This window comes from Entelurus aequoreus, linkage group LG01 (assembly GCF_033978785.1).
Source record: "Entelurus aequoreus isolate RoL-2023_Sb linkage group LG01, RoL_Eaeq_v1.1, whole genome shotgun sequence".
Taxonomy (NCBI): domain Eukaryota; kingdom Metazoa; phylum Chordata; class Actinopteri; order Syngnathiformes; family Syngnathidae; genus Entelurus; species Entelurus aequoreus.
The window spans coordinates 101,783,362-101,804,132 of record NC_084731.1 but is presented as its reverse complement, the minus strand read 5'-3'; the positions used below and the strand labels follow the sequence as shown (position 1 = coordinate 101,804,132).

The following is a 20,771-nucleotide window of genomic DNA, read 5'->3' as shown; positions in this document are numbered from 1 at the left end:
AAATTGAGCTGTTTGGCCACAATACCCAGCAATATGTTTGGAGGAGAAAAGGTGAGGCCTTTAATCTCAGGAACACCAGGCCTACCATCAAGCATGGTGGTGGTAGTATTATGCGCTGGGCCTGTTTTGCTGCCAATGGACCTGGTGCTTTACAGAGAGTAAATGGGACAATGAAAAAGGAGGATTACCTAGTGATGGGTTGATGAGGTGTCATGAAGCGTTTCGACACATTGCAAAACTGTATTGATACTGTGTCGATACAGTGTCACTAAATACTGACATCTGTTGGACATTAAAAATACAGGCAACCTATGGACCGACTCAACTGACACTGATTTTATGACCTAGTATATACAATAATATAAACCAAGTCATTGTATTTCATTTAGGATTATTTCATATCTTCATTTAAATAAAAATATTTTAATGTTTTTTAGATACAGTCAATAAATAATGTGAACACGTATCATAACATGGAAATCTAAGAGAACGTGTTGTGAATGAGGATGCTTGTGGACTGGGAATTTTTATTTAATTTTTTTTTACACATATTTATTAAACCATCAACCCTTAGGTTTCTGGCACGGCCGCTCTACCCACTACGCCATACCGGCGTAGTGGGCAGAAGCTTGTGGATGGCTACCAAAAGCGCCTTATTGCAGTGAAACTTGCCAAGGGACATGTAACCATATTTTATTTTTATTTTGGAAAAGAAAAATGTAAAAAGGGACATTATATAGCCAGTATTTAAAGCTTTGTGTTATAAGTGACAGTGTTCATTTCTTTTTTTGCTTTTTTTAATGTTGTTTTTTTAACCTGTGTAATAGCTAATAATTGCACACTGACACTAAGTTTTGTCTAAAAGCTACAAATGTGATACTGATAACTCAGGCGTGGCCAAACTTCTTCCACCAAGGGTCTCATACTGAAAAGTCAAAGTATGCAGGGGTCATTTTATTTTATTTTGGAAAATAAAATAAAAAAAGGACATTATAAAGCAAGTATTTAAAGCTTTGTGTTATAAGTGACAGTGTTTATTAGTTTTGTTTGCTCTTTTTTTTGTTATTTTTACTGTTGTTTTTTAACCTGTGTAATAGCTAATAATTGCACACTGAAACAAAGTGTTGTCTTTAAAGGCCTACTGAAATGATTTTTTTTTATTTAAACGGGGATAGCAGATCTATTCTATGTGTCATACTTGATCATTTCGCGATATTGCCATATTTTTGCTGAAAGGATTTAGTATAGAACAACGACGATAAAGATTGCAACTTTGGGTATCTGATAAAAAAAAGGCTTGCCCCTACCGGAAGTAGCGTGACGTAGTCAGTTGAACATATATGCAAGGTTCCCTATTGTTTACAATGATGGCCGCATGAAGTGAGAGAGATTCGGACCGAGAAAGCGACAATTTCCCCATTAATTTGAGCGAGGATGAAAGATTTGTGGATGAGTAAAGTGCAAGTGAAGGACTAGTGGGGAGTTGAAGCTATTCAGATAGGGAAGATGCTGTGAGAGCCGGGGGTGACCTGATATTCAGCTGGGAATGACTACAACAGTAAATAAACACAAGACATATATATACTCTATTAGCCACAACACAACCAGGCTTATATTTAATATGCCACAAATTAATCCTGCATAAAAACACCTGCGTGTTTGTTATGCTAGCTCCTAGCTCCTCTGCTAGCTCCTAGCTCCATAGAACACGCCAATACAATTCAAACACCTGATCAACACACACAATCACTCAGCCCAAAAGACCGTTTACCTAACCCAAGGTTCATAAAGCTTATATATTTTTAAAAAGTTACGTACGTGACGCGCACATACGGTCAAGTTATCGAATGTTTAGCAGCCAAGGCTGCATACTCACGGTACCTGATATTCAGCTGGGAATGACTACAACAGTAAATAAACACAAGACATATATATACTCTATTAGCCACAACACAACCAGGCTTATATTTAATATGCCACAAATTAATCCTGCATAATAACACCTGCGTGTTTGTTATGCTAGCTCCTAGCTCCTCTGCTAGCTCCTAGCTCCATAGAACACGCCAATACAATTCAAACACCTGATCAACACACACAATCACTCAGCCCAAAAGACCGTTCACCTAACCCAAGGTTCATAAAGCTTATATATTTTTAAAAAGTTACGTACGTGACGCGCACGTACGGTACGGTACGTGTTATGCTAGCTCCTAGCTCCTCTGCTAGCTCCTAGCTCCATAGAACACGCCAATACAATTCAAACACATGATCAACACACACAATCACTCAGCCCAAAAGACCGTTCACCTAACCCAAGGTTCATAAAGCTTATATATTTTTAAAAAGTTACGTACGTGACGCGCACGTACGGTACGGTACGTGTTATGCTAGCTCCTAGCTCCTCTGCTAGCTCCTAGCTCCATAGAACACGCCAATACAATTCAAACACATGATCAACACACACAATCACTCAGCCCAAAAGACCGTTCACCTAACCCAAGGTTCATAAAGCTTATATATTTTAAAAAAGTTACGTACATACGCAAAAAAAAGCCAAAGCTGCATACTCACAGTAGCACGTCTGCGTCTTTGTCATCCAAATCAAAGTAATCCTGGTAAGAGTCTGTGTTGTCCCAGTTCTCTACAGGCGTCTGTGTATCCAAATCAAAAGTCCTCCTGGTTAGAGTCTCTGTTATCCGAGTTCTTCCATCTTGACTGCATCTTTCGGGAATGTAAACAAAGAAGCGCTGGCTGTGTACTGTTGTGGCTGACTACGTTCGAAAAATACGTCCATTTCGCACCGACAACTTTCTTCTTTGCTTGCTCGGCTTCCTTCTCCATAATGCAATGAACATGATTGAAACAGATTCACGAACACAGATGTCCAGAATACTGTGGAATTATGAAATGAAAACAGAGCTTTTTCGTATCGGCTTCAATGTGGAAGGCATACCCGTGTTCGCCGGGCTACGTCACACGCATACGTCATCCTCAGAGGCGTTTCGAACCGGAAGTTTAGCGGCAAATTTAAAATGTCACTTTATAAGTTAACCCGGCCGTATTGGCATGTGTTATAATGTTAAGATTTCATCATTGATATATAAACTATCAGACTGCGTGGTCGGTAGTAGTGGGTTTCAGTAGGCCTTTAAACATATATAATAGAACAACAGATGAAAATTAGCTATTGTGCTAACTCCAGCATATTTACATTGTTGCTCTATGTTGATGAATGTGCATTGTCCTAATTCAAATAATTAAATAAATACATAAAATGTCTGCTTTTAGCATATTTTTTACAAAATAAAAATATGCTTTTTTTTGACTTTTTAGTGAGTGGCCCTTGTTGGAAAAAGTTGAGACACCCCTTTATTATTAACATATATTCCAAAAAAATTGTGTTTAAATAAAATGCTTGTCCCCCATGATTTGTGATTTCAAAAACAAGTATGTTATCCATCAATTTGTATTTAAAAAATGGAATAATCTAAGTGTGCCCAGGGGAATATTGTTGAATAAAAAATAACAGTAAAAAAAAAAGCTAAAAATGTGATACTGATAACTCAGGCGTGGCCAAACTTCTTCCACCAAGGGTCTCATACTGAAAAGTCAAAGTATGCAGGGGTCATTTTAATTTGTTTTTGAAAATTAAAAAAACAAAACATAAAGGACACTATATAGCCAGTATTTAAAGCTTTGTGTTATAAGTGACAGTGTTCATTACTTTTTTTTGCTCTTTTTTGCTATTTTTACTGATGTTTTTTTAACCTGTGTAATAGCTAATAATTGCACACTGACACAAAGTTTTGTCTTTAAACATACAGTACAGGCCAAAAGTTTGGACATACCTTCTCATTCAATGTGTTTTCTTTATTTTCATGACTATTTACATTGTAGATTGTCACATCAAAACTATGAATGAACACATGAGGAGTTATGCACTTAACAAAAAAAGGTGAAATAACTGAAAACATGTTTTATATTCTAGTTTCTTCAAAATACCACCCTTTTCTCTGATTTTTGTTTTGTACACACCTGGCATTTTCTCGATGAGCTTCAAGAGGTACTCACCTGAAATGAAAGGGGTTTCACTTCACAGGTGTCATAGTTTTGATGCCTTCAGTGACAATCTACAATGTAAATAGTCATGAAAATAAAGAAAACGCATTGAAATGAAAAGGTGTCCAAACTTTTGGCCAGTACTGTATATGATGTCTGTTTTATCATATTTTTTACAAAATAAAAACATGCTTACTTGGACTTTTTAGTAAGTGGCCCTTGTTGGAAAAAGTTGCGACACCCCTTTATTATTAACATATATTCCAAAATGTTTTTGTAAGAATAAAATGCTTATCCCCTTAATTTGTGATTTCAAAAACAAGTATTTATCCATCAATTTGTACTTAAAAAAAAATAGATTAATCAAATCCGTAACGTAATGAGGCGATGATACATTATAATTCATGTGTAACACTGTAACAACCGGCCGACAATGTGGCCCTCAATGAACATCGGTTTGACACCCCTGCCTTACAGTAACGCACAAGCCCTAATCTAGGGAGGGTTGACTTGTTTTTATACATTTAATGTTGTTTGGTATTGTAATGTTTTAGTATATTTTGAACATGCATACAAGATTTAATTGAATTCCTATACATCTTGTGTTTACAGTTCAACAATTTACCTTGTCTTAATAGGAGTAGGAAGAAGCTAAGCCTATTCTACCTCTTCTTGTGTCATGAACAAAGATGTTTAATTTAAGTAAATAATAAAGGAATAAGACTTTGACAGACATGTTTTGCTTTAAAAAAAAAAGTGTGCCAATACCTTAACTGGTTTAAGAATGAAGAGTGAATAGCAAGTAAAGGAGTAAAATGTTAAGTTATTTTTAAATTGTACCTAAGCATTTAACAATGAATATATTCTGCTTTCTTTTCTTTTCTTTCTTCCTTTTTCCTGTTTGCACTTGATGATTGTTCACAACGTTTGCAACGTCGATGTTCGTTTGGGAGTCGTCGCAGATGTGCACTTGTGATTTGTAAAAAATGTCCAGTGTCCACCGTAGATAAAGTTGCCTATCCTACGGTTCACTCATTACTTTGTTTAAAACTAGAGGCTGATCCTTTTGTAATTAGGTGTAAGTTTCTATTTTCCCATACGTGACCTGTCATGAAGTCTTTGGCACATTTTTGGCTTTTGGAAGTTTGCGGGGATTCAGTCAAACGCTTTATTGCTGCTCACATACGAAGCTGAAGGGATTAGTGCTGACACATGAGACATGTGTTCTGGACTGGAACCCAGCACATGGACTGTAGAGCAGATAAGAAGGTACTTTGATTATAATTCCTGCACTTTTGGGGGGGGAATTTTGCTTACAATTACATTACCTACAGTACAGGCCAACAGTTTGGACATACCTTCTCATTCAATGTGTTTTCTTAATTTTCATGACTATTTACATTGTAGATTGTCACTGAAGGCATCAAAACTATGAATGAACACATGTGGAGTTATGTACTTAATACAAAAAGGTGAAATAACTGAAAACATGTTTTATATACAGTACTAGTTTCTTCAAAAAAGCCACCCTTTGCTATGACTACTGCTTTGCACACTCTTGGCCTTCTCTCGATGAGCTTCAAGAGGTAGTCACCTGAAATGGTTTTCACTTCACAGGTGTGCTTGAAGCTCATTGAGAGAATGCCAAGAGTGTGCAAAGCAGAAATCAGAGCAAAGGGTGGCTATTTTGAAGAAACTGGAATATGAAACAGGTTTTCAGTTATTTCACCTTTCTTTGTTAAGTACATGACTTCACGTGTTCATTCATAAATTTGATGCCTTCAGTGACAATCTACAATGTAAATAGTCATAAAAATAAAGAAAACGCATTGAATGAGGAGAAGGTGTGTCTAAACGTTTGGCCTGTACTGTATGTAAGACAAGAACTCATGTTTTTCTTTTTTAATGCATTCTAAGTCGTTAAACACGGCAAGTATAATAATGCAGCTAATGAGAGTACACTATTCTGCCCATAAAGCCCTCTAAAAAGATCCAAAACCCCCTAACAATACTCTATTTACATGTCGTGACCTGAATATCAACCAAGTATTAATGTTATTGGTATAATAAGCGCTAAAGCAGACCAACTATTTTGACATATTGAGCTGCTGCTTTTCCTCTGATTGAGATTATAAATCATGATTCTCACCAGGATAGTAGGTTGTGAACATAAACCCACAAGTTGGTCAACTTTGACATCCGACTTGTACCTCAAGATGGCGAAAAAGACACTCATTTGTGGCACCTTTTTTTTTTTTAAACCTGCATGAGGATTATGATTAATTCTTCATCTAAACGGGAAAATATGAATATCCCATCAGTCTGCATACCGGTGAGAGCAGACATTGTACAGTAAGTGACTATTGCACTTAGCAATACTGCTACATGATGCTTAGTGTTTCACACAGCTTCTAAAACTTTTAGAGTAGGCCTATTTAGCCCACTGGCCACATGTCTCATTTTCACAACTGGACAGTTTGCAGATAGATTTATTGAGATGAAATAATTAAAACTAAAAAGGGACTTTTGTTGTGGCCCCTTTGCAAGAGTGTGCAGAACACACTGTGGAGCTTTAGGGCCAGCCTTGACATTCAGTGTGTTTTTTTTCTTTCACCATTTCTTCTCTTTGTTTCCGCTTGGACAAGCGGGCTCACATGACACGCCATTTACATGAAAAAAAAATTGTGCCGTTAAAGTAAATTAATGTTAACTTGTTTTTATTGTATTAACTTTGATAGCCCTAATTAAAACGTTTATGTAAAATTGTGCCTTTTTAAATATAAATAACAACTGACATTAAGAAACCATGCCTAGTATTAAATGTCGGCAGAATTAACTGTAAAAAAAAGAAAGGATAGTCACGATTGGCATTTATCATCTTCATAGACAATACTTATTGCAGGGGAAGTGCTTTTTTGCTGGAGTCCTGCAGTGAGAAGTTTCAGTCACATATTTGCTCTGTGTCAGAGAGCAGAACAGCGTTTCAAGGTCTTGCACTTTGTCTGGAATGACGTTTCACATTTCATTCTTGGACTGCTGAGTTGAAAGAATAAGTTGTGTAGAGCACAAGAGAAAAGTTGCCGGCAGTGAAGGAAAAAAAATTCCGTCATTCGACAGTTCCTCTTTTTTATTATGATTGCCGACAAAGGGGCACAATCATATTTTCCCGCTAGAAATGACTTTGCATGTTTTTTTAGTGACCAAATCCGCAGTTGCAACACATTTCCCAATTCATTTAAATTTAAATCAGATATTTTGGAACTCAGAAAGGATGAAAGCACTTACTATTTTCACTGCTAGACACCCCAAAACAATCACAATCCTGTATTTTTACACTAAAGCATTACGTTTTTTATGTGAAATATTACAGCTCATTTTAGCTAAATATACAGTACAGGCCAAAAGTTTGAGTTGAGTTTGTGTTTATTTGGAACATGCATGCATACAACATGATACATCACAATTTCCAGTTTCTATATTCAACATGTTCGAAAAGGAGTAGGAAGAAGCAGAGCTTATTTATTCCTACCCCTTTCCCTTTACACATCCTGTTCTCAATTTATTCACAATATACTCTATAATTAATACCATTAAAAATAAATAAATAAATAATAATTAGTGAAGTAAGTTATATTTCATATGGTAAGATAAATAAGATTATCTAAAAACATAATGGTTGGATGAAATAAATTCAGAATGTTTATCATGGTTCTTCTTATTTGTACTTTGTAAACACTTTAAGTTTGAAGAGTTTCTTGAAGTGGATCATATTAGTACATTGTTGGATTTCTTTGGTTAATCCATTCCATAATTGAATTCCACATCAGATATACTGAAGGTCTTAAGTGTTGTACGTGTGTACAAATGTTTTAAATTACATTTTTCTCTAAGATTATATTTCTCCTTATATATATTTCAAAAGTTTGGACGCACCTTCTCATTTCAATGCGTTTTCTTTATTTTCAGGACTATTTACATTGTAGATTGTCACCGAAGGCATCAAAAGTATGACACCTGTGAAGTGAAAACCATTTCAGGTGACTACTCATCGAGAGAATGCCAAGAGTGTGCAAAACAGTAATCAAAGCAAAGGGTGGCTATTTTGAAGAAACGAGAATTTAATTTAATTTCAGTTATTTCACCTTTTTTTTGTAAAGTACATTACTCCACATGTGTTCATTCATAGTGTTGATGGCTTCAGTGACAATCTACAATGTAAATAGTCATGAAAATAAAGACAAAACATTGAATGAGAAGGTGTGTCCAAACTTTTGGCCTGTACTGTATATTTATTATAGTTGTACGTGTTGACTGTACATTACGATCCACAATCCTACAAGATTATCAGATATATATAAAAAACCTACTTATTTTGCTGCAGTTTTCCACAGCTAACATTTGCTATTTCTAAGATTGTGTGTGTTCTTTTTGTTAGCAGGCTGAAAGTCATCCCTTGAGTTCCCAGGGATCGGTCAGCCTGCTCTGATGAAGGAACAGCAGGATGGAGACCTCTTCCAAGGTAACGGCTTGCAACAACAGAAACACGAGCACCTCAACACACACACACATACACATACACACACACACACTCACTCAGTAGACAATGAAGCGGTAGTGCATATGCAGCTGCCACAAAGGCTATGAAACAATATTTTACATGTGTATAGTCATGTGAAACTAAAACTAAACAGAGTGCATCTCATGGAAATAAAATCTATTTTACATGGTCTACAGGAAAAAAATAAATAAATTGATCTTTTGGGTATTTTTGTATGTACTACAGGTCTCCATATTTTACTTGGAGTTGAACCCAGAAATTATCAGTATACGCGTACATATGTGTAGAAAACAAACAAACAAACAAAAAACTAACCATACTGCCAAAAAAGTCCCATAATGTCTTGAGCACTGCAAAGATTTATGGTTAGGTGTACAGCAGGGGTGCACATTACGTCGACCGCGAGCTACCGGTCGATCGCGGAGGGTGTGTCAGTCGATTGCCAGCCAGGCATTAAAAAAAAAATAGACCTAAAAATTAGCGATCACCAATATTCACCAAGACGTCGCTTTCGGCACCCGAGGGTCTTGTGAGATGTTGCTGGCTGCTGCGAGATCATTATTAAGAAAAAATGACCGACAGGAAGGCGAGAAACACTTTTTATTTCTACAGACTCTTGCGCTGTACCTGCCGTCAAAACTCTAAAGACCGACTTCACGGTTCCTGTCTTCACAATAAAAGTCCTGCTTCATCCTGCCTGCGCTAACAAAATAAAAGTCTCAGAAAGCTAGCGCACACAAGCTAGCAAGCTACGGAGTTTGCCGCCAATGTATTTCTTGTGACGGCGTGGCGCAGTTGGGAGAGTGGCCGTGCCAGAAACCTGAGGGTTCCTGGTTAAATCCCCACCTTACCTTCTACCAACTTCGTCATGTCCGTTGTGTCCTTGAGCAAGACACTTCACCCTTGCTCCTGATGGGTCATGGTTAGGGCCTTGCATGGCAGCTCCCGCCATCAGTGTGTGTGAATGGGTGTGTGAATGGGTGAATGTGGAAATAGTGTCAAAGCGCTTTGAGTACCTTGAAGGTAGAAAAGCGCTATACAAGTATTTACCATTTAACGTGTATAAAAAGGGAGTATGGAAGCTGGACAAATAAGATGGCAAAAAGCAACCACTTTCATGTGGTATTGGACAAAAAGGAGGACTTTTTTTCACCTGCATTTGAAAATGTGAACGTTATCATCACTGCTGTCTGATTCCAATCAATGCAAGTCATCAGAATCAGGTAATACACCAACTTATATTCTTGACTTCATGAAAGAAATGAATCTATGTGTTAAACATGCTTGTATTATCATTAAACACCTTTAACTTAACAAAAACATATTTTTCATAAATAAATAAATATGAACTACCGGTATATACAGTCGCAATCAAAACGTTTACAAGCACTTGTAAAGAACATAATGTCATGGCTGTCTTGAGTTTCCAATAATTTCTACAACTCTTATTTTTTTGTGATAGAGTGATTGGAGCACATACTTGTTGGTCACAAAAAACATTCATGAAGTTTGGTTCTTTTATGAATTTATTATGGGTCTACTGAAAATGTGAGCAAATCTGCTGGGTCAAAAGTATACATACAGCAATGTTAATATTTGCTTACATGTACCTTGGCAAGTTTCACTGCAATAATGCGCTTTTGGTAGCCATCCCCAAGTTTCTGGCAAGCTTCTGCTTGAATTTTTGACCACTCCTCTTGACAAAATTGGTGCAGTTCAGCTAAATGTGTTGGTTTTCTGACATGGACTTGTTTCTTCAGCATTGTCCACACGTTTAAGTCAGGACTTTGGGAAGGCCATTCTAAAACCTTCATTCTAGCCTGATTTAGCCATTCCTTCACCACTTTTGACGTGTGTTTGGGGTCATTGTCCTGTTTGAACACCCAACTGCGCCCAACTCTATTTACATGTTAGATTGTCCTGAATAATTTGGAGGTAATCCTTCTTTTTCATTGTCCCATTTAAAGCACCAGTTCCATTGACAGCAAAACAGGCCCAGAGCATAATACTACCACCAGCATGCTTGGCGGTAGGAATGGTGTTCCTGGGATTAAAGGCCTCACTTTTTCTCCTCCAAACATATTGCTGGGTATTGTGGCCAAACAGCTAAATTTTTGTTTCATCTGACATCACACGGACAAAAATAAGACCTTCTAGAGGAAAGTTCTGTGGTCAGATGAAACAAAAATTGAGCTGTTTGATCAATTGAAAAGTTTAAAGGCGAGATGGTATAAATTAGTTTTAAGATGTGACTTACATGTCTACACTAAGTCGTTTAACCCCTTAAACGAATAATTATTTAACCTAAGCCCCGTTTCAGCCACACTAAATTATCGTTTAAGGTCCCCCTCCTCGGACAAATTTTTACACGGGTAAGTCAGCCGTGTAACTCTTGAATCTCCGGCACTTAGCTTTGTATGGACTCATTGATCGTTTACAAAGTGAGTTCGGAGAGGAGGTGACGCCAGAAAGACCCGCCCACACAGGAAGTGACGCCAGAAAGAACGCGCCATAGTCTGATGAAGGCGGATCATCTAGACATACCCGTGTTTCTCGTTCTTTTACATGTACACCTCCAGTGTTGCTTTGTGTGCAAATTCTTAAATTAAATTTTTAACTTATCTGAACAATATCCAGTGTTGTGGTATTTCAATTAACTGGAATCCAGTGCGCTGCGGGGCCCTATTGTAGTGAATCACACCTGAGCCATCATACATTAATAAAATCTTTAATAAACACGTGAAAGTAAACAATGTGATAAAAAACATTTTACAACAATCAATCTAGGGATCCAGATATGTGGTCAGGACACTCCTTTTGCCTTCATCTTCATTGGCCATTCGTTTTTGGTGACTTTATATACTCTGGACCTAGACGTTGAGTCCGCAACATACATGGCGGACAATAACTGATACAGTCTGCTTTGCCAATCCAAATGCATTCGCTGTTTTCCGTAGTCTTCCCTCGTCGGCTAGGTAATACGAAGCACACGCTACCTTTTTTTTATCACATCCACGGGTGCCCGCATTCTAGTTGTCTCTCCTTCGACAAATGGACAAAGTTTTTCGGTAAGTAGTTTAGTTTATTAAGGATCCCCATTAGTCTACACCGCAGTGGAGACTATTCTTCCTGGGGTCCAGGCAAAAAACATCACACAATCACAAAACAAAAGATTACAATGCAGTACAACATGATCAAATAATAAAATGTTGTAATACAAAAATAGCAACAACAAAGAACCAAAAAAAGTAATAATAACTTCGAGTTTACATAATAATGTTCATACCAAAGATAAAAAGAGCAATATAAAAATATATATATATATTTTTGCAAAAATAAAACAAAGAACCAATGGCCTAAAATATACACATTAGTGTACCAAAGACAAACAATAAGTGACGAAAAAGTACCATCCATCCATTTTCTACTGCCTGTCCCACAATCAATAAGATAGTCAATAAAAACAGTCATGACATTAGGTACAATCTAGAATAATCTCTTTCCGTAATACTTCTCCTCTTAGTCTATTCTTAAAACCCACTATGCTGGTGATTGATACCAGATATTGTGGAAGTCGATTCAGGTAAGTGATTGCCCTATACATTACAGTCTTTTTCAAAACATCAGTTTTGGGTTTAAGACGGGTGAAAGCACCTCTTAGGGCTAACCTGGTATCATAGTTGTGACTGTCTTTAGCAAGCAACAGCTGAGAATACAGATATGAAGGTTTATGGTATGTATAGATTTTTTTAAAAATAAAATCAAACTACAAGCTAGTCTTTCACCAACTCTCATCCATGACAATTCAGTATGCATGATTGAGACACTTGTGATTTAGGGCTATATAAATAAACATTGATTGATTGATTGATCTCAACGCCGGTCCTAAATGAGCAATGGAGAGCTAATTCTGGCAGCTCGGTTTTGGGTAAACTGGATTTTATTTAGTTGTTGTTTAGATGCATTGGACCAGATTGCTGGGCAGTAGTCAATATGTGACAATACAAGGGATTGTATAACTTGCTTAGTAGTTGTGTCAGTTTAAAAATAGGCACTTCTTCTTATGATTGAAATGCTTCTGCTCATTTGTGTTACTATGTTGTTAATGTGAGTGGCCCAAGATAGTCTTTCATCTATTGTAGTAGAATCACAGCTGACCTGGACATTCGAAAATTCTCTTGCCATCTGAAATGTGTTGTATCCGAAATAGCTGCAATCGCTTTCTCTTAAGGTATTCATGTGTGATTTCCACAAGCGTCTGTACATGTAGAAGAAAGAGAAACATCCATCTTTCCAGTGGTTAGTACTGAGTTACGAAATCGGTTGTTATGAAGCTGGCTGTGGCGCGTTCTTTCTGACATCGCTTCCTGTGTGGGGCGTGGTCTTTCTGACTTCACTTCCTCTCCGAACTCAGTTTGTAAACGATCAATGAGTCCATACAGAGCTAAGAGCTGGAGATTCAAGAAATACGCGGCGCACTTACCCTTGTAAAAATGTATCCAAGGAGGGTTACCTTAAACAATGGGTTAGTGTGGCTGACACGGGGCTTAGGCTAAATAATTATTTGTTTAAGGAGTTATCCGGCTTAATGTAGACATGGCCTTAAATGCTTCTACTGAGGTGGCATCTCTGACTGTTGCCGGTAGGGTATTCCAGAGTACTGGAGCCCGAATGGAAAACGCTCTTGTGCTTGCAGACTTTTTTGGGCTCAGGGATTCACAAATAAGCCGACGTTCTTGGAACGCAGATTTCTGGACGGAACTTAGGGTACAATACAATCAGCATTGTGTATAATGTGTATTTTTATGTTTAGTATTTATCACATAGCACGAGAGGACATGCAAAAAAAACTAATCTGAAGTATAGGCAAACTGTTTTAGATCATCTATTTTCCCCATTTCTATTTTTTTTTTTACAGTAGGGGAGATAAAGTGCGGTTGGCTTTGTTTGTACGTGGTGTGTTACTTTGTTACTTGTCTCTCTTTCTGGGGGATTTTTAGAAACTTAATGTCAGAATGTTGTCACATTAAAAAAACACCCTTTAGCCAGATAAAGAAGTGTCACACAGTTGCGGCGTCATCAGTCAGCCAAGGAACAGTGGACTTTGGCACTGGCCATGAGTCAGAGATGACAGAACTACAGCAGAAAAGGGCTAATCTCCGTAAGTAGAACTAAAAATGACCGACTAGCAGCTTTTAAATGAACGTGAGGGTTTTTTGTGAGGGTTTTTTTCAGCGTTATTTTGCAGTGTTGAGGGGAGAGTGTTTGCTTTACTCAGAAAGGTAGTCATTCATTCGGCAGTAGTAAAAACTACCTGTTGAAGCACGTCGGTTTGTTGTTACCCAATTGATGCCCGAATAGGAAGAAGCATTTCAACATTCAAATACAGTATAATGAGACATTGACACCACTAGACCACAGGTATCAAACTCAAGGCCCGGGGGCCAGATCTGGCCCGCCACGTCATTGTACGTGGCCTGCGAAAGCCTGGGAAAAGTGTGTGTTAATAAAATACTTAATTTTTTTACTAAATGAAAATAATTATTTCGATTTTGATAGGAAAAAAATGCATCTTTTAAACATTATCTAATCATGCCAAATATTACATTATTATAAAGTGTGTTACAAAATTAGGTTAGTAAAGATAAAAATAAACAGTTAAGTATTTGCTTGTCACCTTTACGTATGATGTATCCTTTAATTTGTACATGAAAAAATCTAATAATCAAGTGCATAGGCAATAATGTAATAATATGAAGTGAATACTGGTACACATTTATATTATTGCTGTCAAATTATTATTTTTTGATGATTAATCGCAGGTTATTGCCCGCATGCATAATTTTAACAAATTTTAAAAAAGTGGCCCCATGAAGGCAGCCATTACTGCGATGTGGCCCTTAATGAAAACAAGTTTTGACACCCCTGCTCTAGGTAACGTTGCAATTTTTAATGCCAAAAAAGTAATTGATTACAAAAAATGCTTCTTCTTCTCTTCTTTCGTGTATCGTCTTCATATGTCCATCTTCGTGTCGTGTAGCCACTCCCTCGTCTCAGGTCCCACTTGGAAGAGGCCCTCCTCTGAAGGTGGTCTATGCCGGGGACAGGTGGTGATGATGTGGTCGGCAGTCTGCTCAGGCTCCCCGCACTCACACGCTGCACTGTCTGTTAGGCCCCACTTTTTCATGGACGCTTTGAAGCAACCAACCCCTGTGCAAAGGCGGTTCAGGAGGGTCCATTGCCGGCGAGGTAGATCTTCTCCCTCCACGCCACCTCCAGGATCCTGGATGTAATGGTGTAGGCGTGTCTGTCCTGCTGACTCCCACTCCTGCTTCCATTCCGCTGCCAGCCAGGCTTTGGTTGTCAGATCCTCCGGGATGGAAATAAGCATCTCTTGTGCGGCCTGATTGTATGGCTGGCGGGACTTGAGTCTGCTTGGAGGTGTTGCCATGGTGGTGGTTTCATGGAGGAGGTGCCAGCTGTGTTCCTGGGCTTTCCTTGCCAGGGCGAGGGTAGCGGCCTCTCGCCGTAGGCCGGCTGGCGCTATCCCTGCTAGGACTGGCAGGTAGAACACGGGGGTGGGTTTCAGGCAGCCACTTATGATCCAGAGGGCATTGTTGATGGCCGTATCGACCTTCTTGGCATGTGGGCTTCTACACCAGGTTGGGGCACAGTACTCAGCTGCAGAGAATACGAGGGCTTGTGTGGAGATACGTAGTACCTTGGCCGAGGCCCCCCAGGTTGTACCAGCTAGGCGCCGGATGAGTGAGACCCTTGCTGTTACTTTAGCCCTCACTTCATCCAAATGTTGTTTGTAGGACAGTGTCCTGTCCAAGCGTACGCCCAGGTACTTTGGGGCCTGCTGGAACTCCAGGGGTTTGTTGTCCACTAAGATCTCCAGCTCCCTTCTTGCTTCCCTGTTGCAGAGGTGGAATGCTGCTGATACAGTCTTTCCCTTACTGAGCTGCAGTCGCCAGCTTCTAAGGTAGGCAGCCAGGACGTCCATGTCCTGATTGAGACCCTCTTCAACCGCCTTCCATGTGGGCCGGTGTAGCATGATGGCTAGATCATCCGCGTATCCATACCTTCTAGATGTCGTCACCGGTAGGTCAAAGATGTAGATGTTGAAGAGCATCGGTGAGAGGACAGACCCTTGTGGGACCCCGTTTCTCAGCCTCCTGAGCCTGCTACGCTGGCCATCACTGGTCTGGAGAATGAAGCTGCGGTTTGACAGCATCTCCATGATGAAGTTGACCATATGACGGTCCGGGATTGTTCTCAGCAGCTTCAGGTGGAGTCCGCGGTGCCAGACGGTATCGTAAGCAGCAGTCAGGTCCAGTAGTACCACCCCAGCTTTGGTTTTGGCCTGGAAGCTGTCCTCGAGATCTTGTGTGAGAAGGGTTACCTGGTCCACTGTAGACCTGCCCCGACGGAAGCCAGCCTGTTCCCTCTGAAGTTGTGAGTCAACTACTGGCTCAATTCGGCTGTGTATCGTCCTCTCCAGGATTTTAAAAGGGACGCACAGCAACGAGATTGGTCTGTAGGACTTGGGGTCATCCGCAGGTTTGTTGGGTTTCAAGAGGGCTATGACAGCGGCCCGTCGCCATGCCCTTGGGAGCTTGGACCTCCGGAGGCACGCAGAGAAGAATGCACGCAGCCAGGCAGATGTTATTTCGCTCTGGTGGATCACAAACTCTGGGTGGATGTTGTCGGAGCCTGGTGCCTTGCCTTGTTTGAGTTTGGCCATAGCGTCCTTGAGCTCAGCTGGTGTGAAATCTCCTGACAGGTTGGCATTAACACTGGCCGCCCTAGAGAGACTGGATACCTCGTGGGATGTTGAGCGGGCAAACTCTTTGTCTGCGTCTGGGAAGCGGCCATTTTTCAGGAGTTGGGCTGCGATGGAGTTTGCTGTCACAGGGCACTTGGGAGGCGGTGTACTTCTTCCTGAGAGCTGGTTTATGGTCTGCCACGCTTTACGGCTGGAGTGGGTAAAGTCAATCGACTTGACGACCTCCGTCCATCTAACCCTGCGAGTGGCGTCCAGCTTCTCAAGCAGTGCCGTTGCTGTCGCATCCACTTCAGCTCTTGAGCTAGCCTGCTGGTGGGCTCGCAGGAGGTTGTTGCACTCCTCGTTCCAACCCGGGATGTAGTTTGCATTGTAGCCTCGTGGTATGGTTTTCTTCGCTGCCCCTGTCAGCACTTCACAGTAGGCTGCATATGCAGCATCCACATTAGGAGGGTCTGGGTCCGGGAGGGTGACAGATCTTCTCTCTGTGTCAACAGAAAAAGCATGCCAGTTGGCCTTCCGGAAATTCCATCTTTTGACAGGCTTCCCTGCGACCGGCTCCAAAAAATGCTTCAAACTAAGTAAAGTGTGGTTCCACCTTTCCAAAAACGTGCTAGCTTGATGCTAATATACATCGCTTTGCTACTGACATGCTACCGATTAGCGTTAGCGATTTCAACACCTCCAACCGTGTTAATGAAAACTACAACTAAGATGCACGTTACAATCACACAGCTGGTGTGTAATAACTCCAATATTTATAGTATTAACACTTTTTAGGGCGCAACAAAAGACAAAACACACCATAAACCAGAGCCGTGTACAGAGAGAGCATGGCCAACTCAGTCTCAAGGTCGGAAGCAAACATGGCGCTGTGTAGTCAAGTGATGGGCTTTTAACCAATCAGAGAGATTATGCCCAAAGCATCTCCTAAATGATTAATCACAGGTTATTACCCGCATGCATAATTTTAATTCATAAAAAAGTGGCCCTCTGAAGGCAGCCATTACTGCGATGTGGCCCTCAATGAAATGAGTTTGACACCCCTGCTCTATACACTAACTCAACTTATTTGTTGTTGTTTTGTTTTTAGAGGACTCCCGTCACGACAATGGGGACATTCAGACAAACCATTACAGCTCCATCTCACCTCCCTCCTCACCAGTGGACACAGAAGAGCCCTTGTCCACTTACTTTGAAGAGAAGGTGGCCATTCCTGAAAATGTCAACCAGGTACTGACTGGCCAGAGCTTGTAAAAGCTTCTTAGTAGAATGGCCTTTTCTGATGTATTTACAGCCCAACTAATAGTGGGAAGAAAAACTCCATCGTCCTGTTTTCTTGTTTCTCAGGTGTTCAGTTTCCGGAAACTTTGGGCTTTCACCGGGCCTGGGTTCTTGATGAGCATCGCTTACTTGGATCCAGGGAACATTGAGTCTGACTTGCAGTCTGGAGCTAAGGCCGGATTTAAGGTTAATATTCATCGGAAATAGGTATACCGGTACTAGTATGGTATCAAAAACGGTACTATACTGTGTTTGAAAAGTACCGGTTCACAATTTATTATTATTTTTTGTAACAGGCATGACGGCGCGCCGTCACGTCATGACATTGCTGGTTTTAGGAGCAGAGGAGCATGTTTGGCAGCGCACAATTACGGAGTACTTACAAGCAGGAACAGTGTGTAGACAGAAAAGGGAGAATGGACGCATTTTGACCTAAAAAGTAAAGATAAAGGTGAAGTTATAACACTGAAACGTCCTCAGGAAGAGGTGCTTCAAGACAGGGCTAGCTAGCTATCAGCAAACATTGATCTGCAGTCGGCAGTGTTTTAGCTACTTATAAATCACTAATCCCGGCCTCCATGGCAAAAAAATAAAGTATGTTTATTTCAGGTAAGATTATCACTGGAGGACGAGGAATAGCTAAACATGCTTCACTACACACCGTAGGAGGATACAATAGCTCACCGGCGTCACCGCTAACAAAAGCTAGCGCGCATAAATATAAACTAATGCTATGTGTGGATCTACATCTGACATCCACTGTAATGATACCAAGTACATTAGCGTATCTAGTCGATACTACTATGATTACATCGATATTTATTATCGTCAAAAAATCTTTTTTCCTTTTTTAAAAATTCATATTTTGTTTATAAACTTAGGAAATATTTCCCTGGACACATGAGGACTTTGAATATGACCAATGTATGATCCTGTAACTACTTGGTATCGGATCGATACCTAAATTTGTGGTATCATCCTAAACTAATGTAAAGTATCAAACAACAGAAGAATAAGTGATTATTACATTTTAACAGAAGTGTAGATAGAACATGTTGAAACAGAAAATAAGCAAATATTAACAGTAAATGAACAAGTAGATTAATAATACATTTTTACAGCTTGTCCTTTATAATTTTGACAAAATAACAAAATGAGAAATGACACAATGTGTTACTGCATACGTCAGCAACCATATTAGGAGCCTTTGTTTGTTTACTTACTACTAAAAGACAAGTTGTATAGTATGTTCACTATTTTATTTAAGGAAAAAATTGCAATAATAAACATATGTTTAATGTACCCTAAGATTTTTTGTTAAATTAAAGCCAATAATGCAATTTTTTGTTGAGCCCTTTATTTAGAAAAGTATCGAAATACGCTTTGGTACCGGTACCAAAATATTGGTATCGGGACAACCCTAATCGGAATGTGAGCTATCTTTCTGCCTGCCATCATGCCTAAATAGCAGAACCAGTAAAAAGTTTATTAAATCCTACACAGGTCCAGCACCAGTCAACATATTCGCTGACTTAAAATTTAAACTTGCGTACGATTGTTCCCCAAAGTTTCACTTTTCGAAATGTCATGTTCTTTCCAAAAAATGCAGCTTTGGAGGCAAACTTGCATACGTCGCCCAATATTGTCAATTACTCAAACACATTTCTCTTTGGGATTTTAAAATGAAGATTTTGCACAGTCCCACACTCTCTGAACCTCCAAACAAAGCAAAAATGCAGCTTACACTACAGTCTATGATTTGTCAGAGAAATAGGCCTACACACAAAATGTATTTTCCTTGATTGACCAAAAATGTAGGGGAAGACGATTTATTGTTCCAATATTTCATGCACAAAGTCCTCTTGTACAGTAGGCAAGGTTGTATACTTGCCTTTAAGCGTGAGTGAAGAATCCACTAAGGACCTTATCAATCAGAAAGAGATGATACAGTATATGCTCACAGATGCTGCCTGGTGGTAGTTTGAGCATACTGCAGCTAGCCCTGGATAGACCCCTTCCTTAATGCTTTAGTACAGGGGTGGCCAACCATTCAGAGACTAAGAGCCACTTTTTTTTTACTGTGTTACTGCAGAGAGCCACATCCTACACATGGGCACACATGAACATCACCCCATCCCTTCCACACACACACACACACACACACACACACACACACACACACACACACACGCACACGCACACGCACACGCACACACACACACACAGATCTCTGCTCAACCAGATTTATTGTAAATGTCACACATCAACATGACTCCTACAGTACTAAGACCACAGGCCAGTTATTTTCAACAATTAACATTGTGTGCACTGTCGCACGCACAAACTCTCAGTTGAACCAAGTCCACAAACAAAAATATAATGTTTTTTCTGTTACTGTGCATGTTGCTTAGTGGGACTTCTGGCATTCCTTGTGATGCTGAAGATTTGAAGCTTTGAAATGTGCTAATGACGCCTGACATAAGGCAGAATGGCTTGCCATTACTTTCAACAAAAAAATATAAACTCTCCCACTCTGTTAAAAATGTCCTGTGTTCTTTTTCATATTTTAGTTTTGCTGTGCTTTTTTTTCCCTGCCATTTTGAGAGCAAACTTGTCAAAAATTGTTTACTACTGCGATCTCACGAACATGAACGTTTGACGTCACTCAAACCGGCTTCGGCTTCTTCTTCTTCTTATGTTAAACTGACCATACGTCCTCTTTCCCCCGGACATGTCCTCTTTTGCGGGGCTGTCCGTGGTTTCTTAAATGCCTCAAATGTCCGGCATTTTGAGTTAGGGTTGCGTGTATTTTCAATGTACATCCAGGGTTAAGAACGGGTTAAAAACAAAACAAATTGTGGAGGCGAGCGCACGCAGCAGCATTCGTGAGGGAGGGGCAGAGACAGAGCGAGAGAGTCGAGAGACAGACAGGACACAAGAGAGCGATGTAGAGAGACAGACAGGACACAAGAGAGAGATGTGGAGAGACAGACGGGACAAAAGAGAGAGATGTGGAGAGAGAGACAGGACAAAAGAGAGAGATGTGGAGAGAGAGACAGGACAAAAGAGAGAGATGTGGAGAGA

At 39.8% G+C, this 20,771-nt stretch overlaps 1 protein-coding gene across 5 annotated transcripts in view; it reads left to right on the top strand.

The window, feature by feature from the left end:
• The window catches only part of LOC133660640 (natural resistance-associated macrophage protein 2-like), a 53,848-nt gene that overhangs the window by 1,163 nt on the left and 31,914 nt on the right, over positions 1-20,771 (top strand). Inside the window, exons 2-5 of one of the 5 annotated variants that reach the window (XM_062064234.1) lie at positions 8,026-8,096; positions 8,498-8,578; positions 17,497-17,636; positions 17,754-17,873. In XM_062064234.1, coding sequence (XP_061920218.1) covers positions 8,545-8,578; positions 17,497-17,636; positions 17,754-17,873 — 294 coding nt within the window. In that variant the 5' untranslated portion in view covers positions 8,026-8,096; positions 8,498-8,544. Of the gene's footprint in view, positions 1-8,025; positions 8,097-8,494; positions 8,579-13,714; positions 13,779-17,496; positions 17,637-17,753; positions 17,874-20,771 lie in introns of those variants that run through there. The other 4 variants (XM_062064226.1, XM_062064221.1, XM_062064214.1 and 1 more) reach the window with 4 other exon arrangements.